A 15175-nucleotide genomic window follows, 5' to 3' on the forward strand; every position below is an offset into this window, starting at 1 on the left:
ATAGAGTACAATACGACGACTTATGCAATTATGACTCTAAATGCAACTAAAATGAGACAAATGCCTAGAAATGCAACCTAAATGAGCCTAGAATACCCTATATAAATATGATTCATCAATTTCCATGAGAAGGACTATTGAAGGCAGCTAATGTCCATAGCATTATTATGAGTGAGGAATCTCGGTAATATCTGACACTGGTTTGTAGACACATGATTCCCCCCTCCCCCCCCCCCCCCCCCCCCCCCCCATTTTATCATTAGGGGTTAGCAATTCGTTGAAATCACCTAGAAGAATCCAAGGAATGCTAATATTTTCGTAAAAGGTGGTAATTGATTCTCAACATGAATCTTTGTCCGTGATTTTTGAGCCGGAAAATAAGCACCGCAGATTAATAAGTGCTCATTAGCGGGTTTGTAAAGAATACTAAGGTGAGCACATCTGTCAGTGAGAGTATGATTTTGAACTTGAATACTGTCGTTGTTCCAGCATACCCAAATTCCACCACTATGATTGACCGGATCTAATTAACGTTTTTTGAAAGCGAAAACCCTTTGTGATAGTTTTGCTCGTAGTATTAGAGGTCATAGTCACTAGCACAAATAAGATAACTGGTTTAAAAGCTGTGACACAGTGAGTAATGTCACCTAGGACTTGTAGCTTTTTACCTCCTTGTATATTCCAAGTTAGAATTTTCATAATTCGACATTAATCAGATAAAAAACAGGCCATTAGCAAACGGGCCTTTTAGCCCAGAAGGTTAAAAAAATGTCAAATTAAAACTACATTATCGGAGGAAAGGAGTAATTATACCATTAAGAATCACGTAGGAATAAAACGGGCACTAATCAGGCAATCACCACCCGGCAACCATTACGGGTTTAGACTTCCTCCGGTCTTCATTGCTAATTCGCTATTCGTTCAATGACATCACGTCGTCCCCTTCGTTGTTCATAAAGCACAATAAATCTGCACAAATAAAAAATAAAATAAAAAAAACTGAAAAAAAAAACGAACTCTGAATTAGAGAAAGACACTAATAACAGTTCACGAACACCAACATTTTCTCTCCTCCCCCCGATCTAAATCTCTTCCCTCAATTTCTCACTCCTCAATTTCCCCCCAATTCAATTCCATCCTTAAACCCTAACCCTACCCAAATTCCATCACTCCTTCAACCTTCTCCACGTGATTCCTTCTCTTTCATCTTAATCGATCGACAATGGCGTCAATTAAGAGCGTCAACAGATCGGCAACGGTGGCGATGTCGCCGGATTCGGAGTATTTCGCCGCGGGAACAATGGCGGGTGCTGTCGATCTGGCCTTTAGCTCCTCCTCTCACCTCGAGATTTTCAAACTCGATTTCACTTCAGATGATCAAGATATTCCCGCCGTTGCTGAATCTCCCAGCTCCGAGAGGTTCAATCGCCTTTCTTGGGGCAAGAATGGATCTAATTCTGAAGAGTATTCCATGGGTCTAATTGCTGGTGGCCTCGTCGATGGCAATATCGGTCTTTGGAATCCTCTTCCTTTGATTAGGTATATAAATGATTATATCTTTGTGTGATCGTTATCCGTGTCTCTTAATTTGGTGCAAATTGCCGTTTTTTTATATTTTTTTATGGATAACTAGATTGATTTAGCTAGCACAATGTGATTGAGATGTTTGCCAATTTGTTTGTACTGTAGAAAAATATTATCCGAATTTGGATTGAATTGTGATTTAGAGGTGCTGGATTTTAGGCGTTTGGTAATGTGTCATGCAAGATGAAAGATTGGAGTTAGGGATTTGAATTAAAATGTGATTTGGAGGCGGTGAGATGTAAATCATGTCTGGTTATTTGAGGTTTGTTGCTATGTAGACATGTAGTTGTGGCATGTGGGAGTGTGCATTGACATTTGAGGTTCGATGTTATGAAGGCGTTCCAGGCGTGACTAGTTTGATGTATATTTTGATTAGTTTGATGTATATGCATATTGAGACTGACCACCTCCACCAACGACAAATCTGGTACCATTCAGCTTTTCTTCCCTTTGCAAACAAAAGCCACAATAGCTCTCCTCTTCACATACTCTGTTTAATCTCCGATATTTAGGCCCAGGGTTCCAGTTTCTACCATAATTTTTACCCTTTGTTGAAGGTTAACGATCCAGGTTGCGTACCTCAACATTTGGATGCATAAACCGGATTTTGAATGTGTGAACTCAGATGAGATGGGCTGGTTGTGGGGAAAGAATCAGGTAGACAGTGTGGTCCTTGTATAATGCTGTCACAAAGCTGTGTTGGTCAAGTGGGATATTCTCAGTGTATCAAAAAGCGCAAGGCGCAATAAAGCTATAAGAGTCCTATAGCCTAAGCGTATCGCATGTGCGAGGTGCGCGCCTCATCATAGTGAAGCGCACTTTTAAAAATTAAAGGTTTCTTTACTATTATGCATATATAAACATCAGGTTTTCTTCCCAATTACTCTTTGTTTTAACAAAAATATAGCATATAGCAGTGTTTATCATGCACTATCCACCCTAGGAGGCGCTAGGCCAGTTGATCATTTATCTATGTCTTCTTTTCTTCTAGATTCTTGGCCCACTTTCTTTTGTTAAAGATTTATATGGTGCGGTCCAAAGCACAGTAAATAACATAAAAAAGAAGTTTCCAACATGAAATAAAAACAGAAAGTATTTTAATGAAGTGCACAAAGGCACACTTCATGCGCTTTGATGCGCTTCTTCCAAAACGCTTCGCCTATGACTAGCTAAGCGCTTTACTCTAATGCTTAGGGCATCAGAGCTTAAGTGCACTTTTTCATACACTGGATGTAATATCTTTGTAGTCTACTATCAATATAAGTGTCTTTTAGCGTTGTTCTACCAGCGAACTTGTTAAAAGCTGCATGCCCTTGATTTTAGCATTTGATACGGTGATGTTTCCCTTAACTTGATTTTAGGCTGTAACACTATTTGTTATCTATTGATTTTGTAGCACTTTGATTGCTTATAGCATGGTTACTTATTCATCTGTCCTTTCTTTTCTGTTCCCTTTGGAATTTTTATAACCTTTTAGCTCTGAAGCAAGTGGTAATGCAGTTGTTGGACAGTTGACACAGCATACAGGGCCTGTAAGTCTTATAATCTGGTTCCTCATACACCATCTATTCATCTGATTGCTTTTGTCTCATCATCACTGATATGTTTCCGTTAATTATTCTAGGTTCGTGGTTTGGAATTCAATGCGCTTCAGCCAAACTTGCTTGCTTCTGGAGCTGATGATGGAGAGATTTGCATATGGGATTTGACATCACCAAACGAGCCTCGTCACCCCCCTCCTCTTCAGGTTGGCATTATTTGGTTTTTCCAATTAGTTCAAGGAATTCAAGGCTTCTATGCAATAGCACCTTGTGTGAGGCACAGGAGTTCAGTTGGTGGAACATAAAATACCGATAAAGTTTTGTATATGCCGTGTTAAGTTCACATTACCAAAACACAAATTTTCTCCGTTCCAATATTATTGCACCATATAGGTTTTGTACAGGAATTATGTAGCGGGTAAAAGGAAGAGAGAGAAAGGAAAGAAATACAAACTTGCCCATGTGATTACACGCATTTAATAAATGAACAAGTGTTAAGACATAAGGGTATATTGGGTATTGTAATGTGAAAGCAACTATTTTATTCGTAAATGGAAATGGTGCAATATTTGTCAAACTTCCTTAAAAGGTAAATGGTGCAATAATATTGGAAAAGAGGAAGTACATAGTATAAAAAATAGCTTTGTATCATGTGCAGTCTTTCGTATAATCGCTTGTATGGTTGTACCTATTTTTAAAATATTGGATAAGCCATTAAGCAGTTTATGCGTGTCTTCTATTCTCGGCATATGTGAATATCTTTAGTATGTTGGAAGTTGATAGAAATTTCTTTTAAAAAACCCTCATCCAAGCCTTTTCTTTTTCCTTCTGACATGTCTTCTCTGCCCCTGCCCCGACAGTCAAACTGTTTCTCCTGTTGATAACTACTTCGTTACAAAGTCAGTATGTTCTTGGAAGATATCATGTCTATCTAATTAATAATATATCACCAACTCACTGCAACACTTCATCTGAAATTAAACATTATGTGTTTTTCATGGTTCAAATTCCAAAGTGTCAAAGCATCTGTTAGACAAATCAAATTTCTTCAGTAAGAGGGAAAGGAAACCAGGACATAGAGGGATACTACGGAAGGCGAAATAATGTGTAACGGATGCAAATTTATATGCTATTGCTTCATATATTACATCATTACATAGTCATGACACGTGTTGTGAATAATGGTACAGGGTACTGGTTCAGCTCCCCAAAATGAAATTTCTTACTTGTCTTGGAATAAAAAGGTTCCAGTTATCTTGGCTTCTACTTCATACAATGGGCAAACTGGTAAGTAAGAATTTCATAGATTGTTTTCTTGGGACTCAAGCCTTTGGGTGTTGTTTACTTTCTACAACTGATCTTCTGAATGTTGCACATCTTTATAGTTATTTGGGATTTGAGGAGGCAGAAGGCGGTTATCAGGTCAGTAGGACGTGCTTAAATATTGTTGTAATTGCCTGTCCTTAGATAGATATCTTTGATGGTTGTAAGAGTGATAAACTGTGTGAGTGATAAACTGTAAGATATCTTTGATGTTTGTAAGAGTGATAAACTGTGTGCTGTTTCAAAATGACAGTTTTTATCCAGATTCAAACAAAAGAGGCTCTGTTTTACAGTGGCATCCTGAAACAACAACTCAACTGGTTGTTGCATCAGATGATGATAGTTCACCTTCTCTTAAGGTAATGCCCTTCTGTATTGTAATGCATATATTTGTAATTGATTATTTTTTGCGTGTTTTATGATAAAATGCGGTTGCTGCAGTTTTGGGATATGAGGAATACGATGTCACCCGTGAGAGAGTTTACAGGGCACACAAAAGGTAACTGGTTTGTACTTCTGTGTCTCTAATGCTCCCCAACTCTTATTCCATCAAACTGCATTAGGGTCAGGAGGAGTGTAATGTTTGGAGAGGATGTTACTGACACCGTTTCGTCTACGTATCCCATCTAATTAAAGCTTATGGTCCTTTTTGCCAATGCTACTTTTAGAGATATGCTGGGCATAAATTCTCTTATTGATTTTCTTTTTTGTTTTTGCTGAGAACTATTAAAGTCGTTCTTTTCCTGATTCCTAGTTCCTATACTAGAAGTTCCTTGCAGCTTCTAGAAATGTTTATCTGTTAAAAGTTCTACATCTACGCTGTCGATTTACAATTCTCGTGAATTAGGTGTAATTTCAATGGCATGGTGCCCCAGCGACAGCTCCTACTTGCTGACATGTGCCAAGGATAACCGTACGATTTGTTGGGATACTGTTACTGGAAAGGTATGACTTCCTTATGTCGGACATGAACAATTTTCATGTATAGCCGGAAGGTTCCAACTGACGGCAGTTTCTCGTGCTGTGGTATTCATCTGGCCTGAACTATTGCAGATAGTCACCGAATTGCCTGCTAGCACTAACTGGAACTTTGATGTACACTGGTATCCAAAGATACCAGGGGTCATATCAGCGTCTTCGTTTGATGGAAAAATCGGGCTGTACAATGTTGAGGTATATTCTTTCGGTGCTTATAGTTGTGTGTGTGTGATTCTTCCTGTTTCAGAGTATTTGAATTCTTTTTAGCGGAAGAGTAAGACTGTAAGAGTAGTATATGATCTGAATGTAGAAGTGATAACTCACTTGTATATAGAAAAAAGTTATAGATTTGTACTCCGTTTGTTTCAAGATATAAGGTGCTTTAGCCTTTTATTTTTAGGTTTCAAAATACTATTACAATATTGATGCAATATTAACGTCACTTTATGATATTAGGGTAATGTTATAGTTATTGCACACAAATTAAGGAGACCTCCGTTCCAAATTCGGTGAATGTAGCAATTAATATAGAATGACCGAAATATTATCAATACCTTGTTATTTGTCAAATTACGTTACCGATGTTATTTTAACTAAATTTAACCAAGTTCCTAATATTTGAAAAAGTGACTAAGTGCCTTTGGTTTTTTTTTCTTCTTCTTCTTTCCAACGGAGGGAATATTTCTGACTCAGTAGCAGATTAAAGATTAAAAGAAAAAACATTCCTGACTTAAGAACCTTATAAGTTGGGAAAACTGAATGGGAACAGTGCCTCATGCGAATTTATCGGTTTTCTGCTACTTTGGCCAGTCTTAATCTGAAGCAGATACTGCAGATTAGACATGAGGATGCTGTTGGCAGCACCAAGTTGCTTGATGAGTTGGGTGCCAAATTGTCCAAATTTATTATGATGTTCATATCTCATCTTGGCATGGGCTGCTTGGCCCAAAGCTTCTTGAACCAATTTACTTGAGTGCCATTGTGCTTCATTTGTTTGTGTTACTTTCTTTTGTGTTTTAGTCTACTCTATTTATGATTCCTTCTACCTTCAAAGCATTCTCCAGTTGGCTTTATCAAATTGCAACTACCTATATTGCCTCCTTGCTGAATGCTGATTGACCTGCATCTAATTGATTCTTCCTCTACGCCGTCGCAGGCTTGCAATCGTTATGGGCTTTCAGAAACAGATGGTGCCGGTACGACCTCTTGAATAAACTAACTGTCTTTTTATTTTTTCTTGCAATGCTATTAGATCGGCCACTATGTCCTTATTTTTTATGCTCTCTAGGATTTTTTTTATCCACTTTATAGCCTTCGATAGTTACATTTTATATCTCATAAATTTATGCAGCACCTTTGAGAGCTCCAAAATGGTATAAAAGACCAGTGGGTGTTTCTTTTGGTTTCGGAGGAAAGCTTGTTTCATTCCATTCAAAAGCCGCCCCTGCTGGTGCTGTAGGAGGAGCTTCAGAGGTACTGGCTTGTGCTTTGCCTTTATGCCCTATTCCTATGAATGCAGTTGATAACTTCATCTATATTATTTAGGTTTATGTCCATAGCGTGGTAACAGAGGATAGTTTGGTGAGTCGTTCAGCTGAGTTTGAAGCTGCCATCAAAAATGGAGAAAGATCTTCTTTGAGAGTTTTATGTGAAAAGAAATCACAAGAGTCTGAGTATGGAGTTTATCTCTTTTTGTCCTTTTAAGGCCGTGGTTTTGCTGAAATTAGCGTAATCTTATTGTAAATGTTCTTACATATTTGCAGGTCTGAAGATGATAGAGAAACCTGGGGCTTCTTGAAAGTTATGTTTGAAGATGACGGAACAGCAAGATCTAAGCTTCTTGCACATCTAGGTTTCAGTGTGCCAGAGAATGTGAAAGAGACTGTTCAAGATGATTTATCTCAGCAAGTTGATTCCCTTGTGCTTGAGGACAATGGTGCAGATAAGGAGGGCTCTGTTGTTGAAAAGGAAGCTGCTCCTTTCTCTTTCGACACTGGGGAAGACTTCTTTAATAATCTTCCTAGTCCTAAAGCCGAGACACCAGTTTCAAGTGCTAGCAACAACTTTGTTGTAGAAGCTGTACCAAGTGAGGAGCCGAGACAAACCGAATCTGATGGACTTGAAGGGAGTACTGATCCAGCATTTGATGATGCAGTTCAGCGTGCCTTGGTAGTTGGAGATTACAAGGAGGCAGTTTCTCTATGTGTCTCTGCAAATAAGATGGCTGATGCTCTTGTAATTGCTCATGTCGGGGGTGCTTCTTTGTGGGAAAGTACTCGTGATCGGTACCTGAAGACGAGTCAGCTGCCTTATCTCAAGGTTTGTAATTTACTACATCCAATTTCCTGGTTATAATTTTTGGACCTGGTTGACGATTCATGTTAGCCGACCCCAAATCATTTTGGGACTAAGGCTTTGTTGTTGTTTTTGATGATGATGGATACGAAACATATAATACTTCTTTAATCTTTGGTTTATACTTTTATGTCATCAACTTAAATTCTGAATGTATGATATTGGGGTTTCTTTTGGCAGGTTGTTTCTGCAATGGTGAATCATGACCTCATGAGCCATGTGAACACTAGACCCCTAAAATCATGGAAGGAGACATTGGCTCTTGTTTGCACTGTAAGCTATCCAAACATCCACATGGCCTTGGTTTTTTCATTTACAACTGCATTGGAAATTCATGAATTTTGACAACATAAGCTGATGGAAAATGCTAATAAAGCCTTTGCCTTAGCCTGGTTTTTAAAGGAATATAACTATTGTCTCCATGGCTTGTTTTTTCTTCCTAGCAACGTAGTTATTTTGGATGAATAAAGTTGACTTAGTCTGGGATTCATAGGAATTGAATCATTATGTATTTCATATTTCATAACTTATGTAATATGAAAATGTTCGCTCTTGGCAGTTTGCCCAAGGAGAGGAGTGGACTCTGCTTTGTGATGCTCTTGCATCGAAACTCGTGGCTGCTGGGAACACATTGGCTGCAACTCTTTGTTACATCTGTGCTGGGAATATCGACAAAACTGTGGAGATATGGTCATATTGTTTGTCAGCAGAGTCCGAGGGAAAGCCGTATGTTGATCGCCTACAGGTTAGTTTTTTGTGTTTCACTTGCAAATGGAAAGGGTTTTCCATGAAAATTTAGTGACTAATGATTTCTTTTTCTTCTTTTTTTTTTGTCTTTTTTGATTTTGCAGGATTTGATGGAGAAGACAATTGTTTTTGCCTTAGCCTCTGGGCAGAAGCGGTTTAGTTCTTTCTTGGGTAAGCTGGTTGAAAAATATGCTGAAATTTTGGCCAGTCAAGGGCAATTGTCTACAGCAATGGAATTCTTAAAGCTTTTGGGGGAAGATATATCTCCTGAGCTTGTCATCTTGAGAGACTGCATTGCATTATCTTCACAACCAGGTATTTTGTCCTTTATTTTTGGTCGAATTTCTCATTGTTATGCCAGCAGTTGCAGTTGCACAGACATCTTGAGCGCTTTCATCTGTTTCTGGGTGATGTGCTGTTGAAGGGAATTTATTTCTCTCTCCGGAAATAGTTATATTGATGATTTGATGTTTATCTGGAAGATACATGCATTATAGAATGACCCTATATTCCACGGGCCTTCCTGTTGCAAATGATAAAGAAGTGATTGCTAGACATAACTGATATTTTAATGTTCTTAAATTGACGTGAAAGTGGGGTTGAATTTAACAGTTCAGGCTCCATAGTGGTACAACCTGCCAAATGAGTCTGCTTAGAGATGGCAGTAAGTCGTGGGCCTGGCCCTTGTGAATCTTGTGATGATCGGCACATAAGTTGACCATGGGGTGTGCTGTATGTTGGCCAGATTCCTAAGTACGACGGTGTCACGCCACAAGCTGTGGACCAGAATAACACGGGCACATAAGTTGACCATGGGGCATGCTGTATGTTGGCCAGATTGCTAAGTAGGACGGTGTCACGCCACAAGCTTTGGACCAGAATAACACGGGCACATAAGTTAACCATGGGGTGTGCTGTATGTTTGCCAGCTTCCCAAGTGGGACGGTGTCACGCCACAAGCTGTGGACCAGAATAACATGTTCCATTACATGCCTAGATGATTAGGTCTGCTTGATTTCTACATGGTTTTCTATTGAAGCATGAACGTTCTGGCAACGCTTTCTTGGCTGTTGTTTACCTAGGACCGAGCAATAGACCTTAAGGAGAATGGAAGATGGTGGATTGGACATGTAATGTATCTCGATGGCAATTTAGTGATTTCTTTAGGAGTGCCTAGCAGGCCCAAGGAATACAGGTTCATATAAAAGGGGAAGAGCTGGAGACAAAAACAAACTTAATAGGATAAAGATACAGAAAATAGAAACGAAGATGGTCAGGCCGAAGACAGCACAAAAATAACTTAATGGCTGAAACTTTCAATAAGGAAATATACTGTGCTTACACTGCTTAGTTTCATTTTTCATTTATTCTGCGTTGCTGCACTCAATTGATGTCAAATCTTCTCATGTATTTTCACCACTAAGGAGAAAATTGTAGAAGTTGCATCTGAGTAATGAGTGTCTACCGTTTATGCTGCATGTTACTGTTTGTTCGTTTATATCAAAACTCCGCACCATTTTTCTGATACACGTAATTCTTTTTATAGAGAATGAAGTAGAAAAGACTCTGGCTTATGAGAATTCACAAGTGTCTTCTGATTCTGTGTATGGTGCTAATCCTGGCAGTTATGCTCAACAGTATTACCAGGTAATTTCTTATCATTTCTCTAAGTTTTGTACAGAGTATATCATTTTTATGGTACAGACCAGCATTTGCTAGTTATAACCAAACCAGCAGTTCATTTTTCTCTTGTTTATTTTTAACCCTATCTTCTGTGACAGGATACTGCGACAGCTCATAACCAGCCAGGTGCTGGTCCTGTCCATTATGGCGGGAATTATCAGCAGTCCTATGCATATGCATCCCCCACACCTTACCAGTCAACGACTCCTGCACCTTACCAGTCAACGACTCCTGCACCTTACCAGTCAACTCCCACACATTATCAGTCAACAACTCCCACACATTATCAGCCAACAACACAACCCCAGTTATTTGTTCCGTCTCAATCACAACAGGTTCCCCAGGTAATTTTTAATCCTGATATTGATGGAGCTTATTGTTTGAGATTTATAAAACTACCCGATGCTTGTGTTGTGTGTTCATAAAAGTTCATTGTCAGCTCCTTGTAATACTGATCTGTGAGTGTATTGAAGAAAACTAGTACAGAATTAATCAAAAGTTTTTCTGGGTCTTCGTAAGTATCTCCCGGGGGGCGGGGGGGCGGGGGCGGTAGGCTGTGGTAGGAAATACATGGGAGTATCAAACATTTCAGAGAGTTGGAAACAATCTTCTGTTACACTATTTGGTGATTCTGGTCTGGCTGCGTAGATGGTGGAATTAGATCCATAAATGATCTGCGTTTTCTTAAAATCTGTTAGACTTGGAGCTGTTCATGATTTTGATTTATTTTGTTTTCATTTTAGCCAAACTTTCCTCCACCTGTCAGTGCTCAACCTGCTGTTAGGCCATTTGTCCCAACTCCTGCCCCAGTCTTGAGAAATGCGGAGCAATATCAGCAGCAGGCTCCAACATTGGGTTCTCATCTTTATCCAGTCAGTGCATCCCCACCTTTTTCTTATTCATGCGAAGGGTTTGAACTATCAATCTTATTGTAACATTTTAAGCTTGATGCAGGGATCAACTAACAATAGTTATCAATCTGGGCCACCAGGACCTGGTTCATTTGGCACTATACCATCTCAAGCAGGGATTATCCCTGGTCAAAGGATGCCCCAAGTTGTGGCACCTACCCCAAATCCACGGGGGTTTATGCCGGTGCATAGTCCTAGCGGTGCTTCTCACAGACCTGGGATGGTTTCAACACAACCATCAAGTCCTACTCAGTCTGCACCAGCACAGACTGCTGTTGAACCTCCAGCTCCCCCGCCAACAGTCCAGACTGTTGATACTTCAAATGTGCCTGGTAATTAACGTTCCTCTGTAGTAACTAGCTCTTGATGTGCATAGGTGTGACCTTATCATTAGGGCTGAGCACGGATCGGATATCCGATCCGAAATCACATTACGGATCGGATATCCGTATCTGAAAAACCTAAAATATGATATCCGTATCTGATCCGAAATTTTCGGATATTTGATATCCGATATCCGAAAATTTTCGGATCAGATATTGACGGATATCCGATATCCAACAAAGCTGTTGAGAAATGCTTTACTAGTTTTCTTCCTTTTCAAAGAGTACCAATTCAACATTAAAATTCTGATGATTAATTCAAAATTTACAATCGATGCTTGAGAAAATGTGCAAGTAATACAACTAAAACCCTTAACAAATGAAACCCACAAAAAATCGATTCATTTACAACAAGATGTCAGCAACAACAAATTAAATAACAAAAAAAACGTAGATCTATATATGTTGTTGCTACTCTGCTAGTGCTTGGAATCTTAATTTCATTTTTTTTCCCAAAATGTGATCTTATCTTGATCAATCTTTAGATCGCCAATCATTAATTATGAGAAGGGAAAGTAAGAAAATAAAACTTAAAAGATAGTAACCTGTTAATGCTGGAAATTGATACTTTGTGAATAACTGTTGAATATGAAGGAGAAAGGTGGTTAGCAGGTTAGGTTTTGGGTAGGGTGGAGTGAAGTTGGGCGGCTGAGGTCTAGGGAGGTGAGGAAAATAGTAGATGGGCAGTGGGTATTAGAACAATGGGCTTTGAGAATATTTATTCGCCCAAAACATCTTATTTCGGATAATTTTTCGGATATCGGATATCCGAAAATTCTAATTTTGATATCTGAATTACTATCCGATATCCGCTTTTTCGGATCGGATATCTGATCCGAAAGTTAATTTCGGATCAGATATCCAAAAAATCGGATCAAATACGGATCGGATTTTCGGATAATCGGATTTTCAGATAATTTTGCTCAGCCCTACTTATCATGTAGTTTTTCATAACCTTGCTTGTTTCTGTCTTTTGCTACTTTGTTTTGTTGCTTGTTTTGTTTTTGGAAAAAATGGTTTCAGTTAGACACCTATTTACTCGTGTGCGCCTATGCTCATAACTTGCTTGTATGAGTTAGGCTAGAAGGTTAAGTCATAGCCGGGTGAAGATTAAGGTGTTTCTCAATTTCATTAGTAGTTTATACGATTGTAGTGTTGAAAATTTTCTCTGTTCGAGTACTTGAAAGTAACATATTTATTATATTTTTTGGCAGTTTTCAGAGTAATTTATTGATAAAGCTTTTACAAGACCTTTTGTTCTTGCTGAACTGAAGAAAAAGTTTCAGAAGTTTAGGCATTTCATAGAGTCGCACTCGCCTTGTTCTTTAAGACCCGTTGAGTATGTTTGTAATGCGTAGTAGTTGCTTTAATACTGAGTAGTTTATTGATAAAGCTTTTACAAGACCTTTTTCTTGTTGAACTTCGGAAAAAGTTTCAGAAGTTTAGGTATTTCATAGAGTCGCACTCGTCTTGTTCTTTAAGATCTGTTGATTATTTTATTAAAGTTGCTTAAATACCGTGGAAACGACTTAAAGAGTATTACTGCATATGCTTTCTAAAGCTTGTATTTAGCTGTGCATGAGACCTATTTTTGCAGATGATGGAAGTTAAGTTTTTCCAGTATTATTCCGCATGGAAATTTCTAAATTTGTGATTTTTCAAGAATTTAAGTGCTATCATTTGATGACATTGGTTTTAGTGATCAGTGACATGCTGTCTTTTTTATAATAAGTGCACTGTTGGAGATGAGATAGGGCTGAAAAACTTGATGTACTTCAAAATGTTTGAGTTATATACTTATATGTAGCTATCATTCTGCTCGACAAGTTAGTCCCAACCATAGTTCTAGATATTCTGCGAAATTACCTGAATTTGATTTTGCTCTTTCAGCACACCAGAGGCCTGTTATTGCTACATTGACAAGGCTATTCAATGAGACATCAGAAGCACTTGGCGGTGCTCGTGCAAACCTTGCCAAGAAGAGGGAAATAGAAGATAATTCAAAGAAGTTGGGTGCTTTGTTTGCAAAGCTCAACTCTGGAGACATATCTAAGAATGCTGCTGACAAGCTTGTTCAACTGTGCCAGGCTTTAGATAATGGTGATTTTAGCACTGCTTTACAAACCCAGGTATTCTCTCGCATCACTTACTTGGTGTCTGATAAAAGCTGGCGAATATTACAACTCATCGTTATGCTTTCATTTTTTTTTTTTTTTGGTTCAGGTACTCCTTACTACAAGTGAATGGGACGAGTGTAGCTACTGGCTAGGGAACCTAAAGAGAATGATTAAGACGAGGCAGAATGTCAGATTATGAGTTAAAACAGCAGAAATTCGTCTTCGTTTTTGATATTTTACATCGTGGGACTGCTTTTTCCCTCCATGTATACAAGAAATTGTTTTTCATAGGTTGGGATATAAGACCCTTTTTTTTCGTTTTTCATTTTTATAGGTCTTAAACTGAGCCCCTTCGACTGTCTTTTCAGTGGTGTATGTTTTTTTTTTGCTTGAGGCAGATAGAAAGGTTGATATCAGGATATCATCAATACACTTCTTTAGATTGAATTACTCTCTATAAACTTTTTTAGTATTATAGACTTCAGTTTTATTTTTATCAAAATAATATACTAATTATTGATTCTCTTTTTCTTTTCTAGTTATGACATGAAATTGACGGAGAACCCTCTGTTAAAGAGGTGCACTGTTGTTTCAGTTCAGGTATTTGGTTGCTTAATGGCCTTGATCTGTTTGCTTTGGGAAAATATCGATTTTTATGTTTTATTTTTTATATTTTGTGAGGTTGCTCCAATCCTTCACGAGCTATACATTCGCTAATGACAAGGGCAATATTTAGTAATGTAATCCTTGGCTTGATTGTTGATTCTACCATACTGTGGTGGCAAAGAGAGGAAGTCATGAAAGTTTCAACTGTTGAACAAAAGTAAGGACTTAGAAATTTACATGGCCAATTCTGTACTCAAAAGATGGCAAAGATTAACTCTTCCCACAAGATCAATGCAACTCTAACTAAACTATAAATATTCTAATGTGATTTTTTTAGTAATTAATTACCATATTAAAAAGTTCCAACTTTTGTAATCACCACCTTATAAGTAATTTTTTTTTTTTAAATTACCATCTTAAATTTATAATTTGCAAAATCACCACTTCTTACGGAATATGCCAAGTTTACCGTAAGTGGGGTCTACTCCAACGACTCCTTTTAGTTTTTCCTCCTTTTACCCTCCATTAAATCAAGATTTACTCCATTGTTCATACCTTGCTTCAAATCTTGGCAAAAATAAAATAAGAAATTCGATCATTTTATCTTCAAATTTTCAAGAACTTTGATTTAAGGCAATAAAATTCCTCAATTTTCCCCAATTTGCGTTATAGGTAGATCATTCAAGCATGTAATTTCCCCAAATTCTGTAATTAGGGTTCTGCTTTAGTTGTATTTGGGTTTTTGAATTTGGGGAGTTCTTTAATTTGGGGTTTTAAACTACAAAATCGAGAATAGGATTATACTTATCTCTTCCCACAAGATCAATGCAACTCTAACTAAACTATAAATATTCTAATGTGATTTTTTTAGTAATTAATTACCATATTAAAAAGTTTCAACTTTTATAATCACCACCTTATACGTATTTTTTTTAAAAAAATTACCA

The 15175-nt window shown here is 38.0% G+C and overlaps 1 protein-coding gene across 1 annotated transcript; it reads left to right on the forward strand.

Moving 5' to 3' along the window:
- The first annotated feature begins 918 nt into the window (after positions 1-918).
- Positions 919-14147, forward strand: LOC110805550 (protein transport protein SEC31 homolog B). Its single transcript, XM_022011164.2, has 22 exons — positions 919-1539; positions 3062-3116; positions 3209-3331; positions 4316-4412; positions 4511-4547; positions 4702-4807; positions 4890-4947; positions 5296-5393; positions 5502-5621; positions 6583-6622; positions 6778-6899; positions 6972-7099; positions 7190-7745; positions 7962-8054; positions 8341-8526; positions 8633-8843; positions 10075-10175; positions 10310-10555; positions 10955-11083; positions 11166-11454; positions 13396-13634; positions 13729-14147. Exons 1-22 carry the CDS (start codon positions 1223-1225, stop codon positions 13819-13821), a joined length of 3444 nt encoding a protein of 1147 aa, XP_021866856.1. The 5' UTR covers positions 919-1222; the 3' UTR covers positions 13822-14147.
- The last annotated feature ends 1028 nt before the right edge of the window (positions 14148-15175 follow it).

Source organism: Spinacia oleracea, chromosome 1 (assembly GCF_020520425.1).
Source record: "Spinacia oleracea cultivar Varoflay chromosome 1, BTI_SOV_V1, whole genome shotgun sequence".
Lineage (NCBI taxonomy): Eukaryota > Viridiplantae > Streptophyta > Magnoliopsida > Caryophyllales > Amaranthaceae > Spinacia > Spinacia oleracea.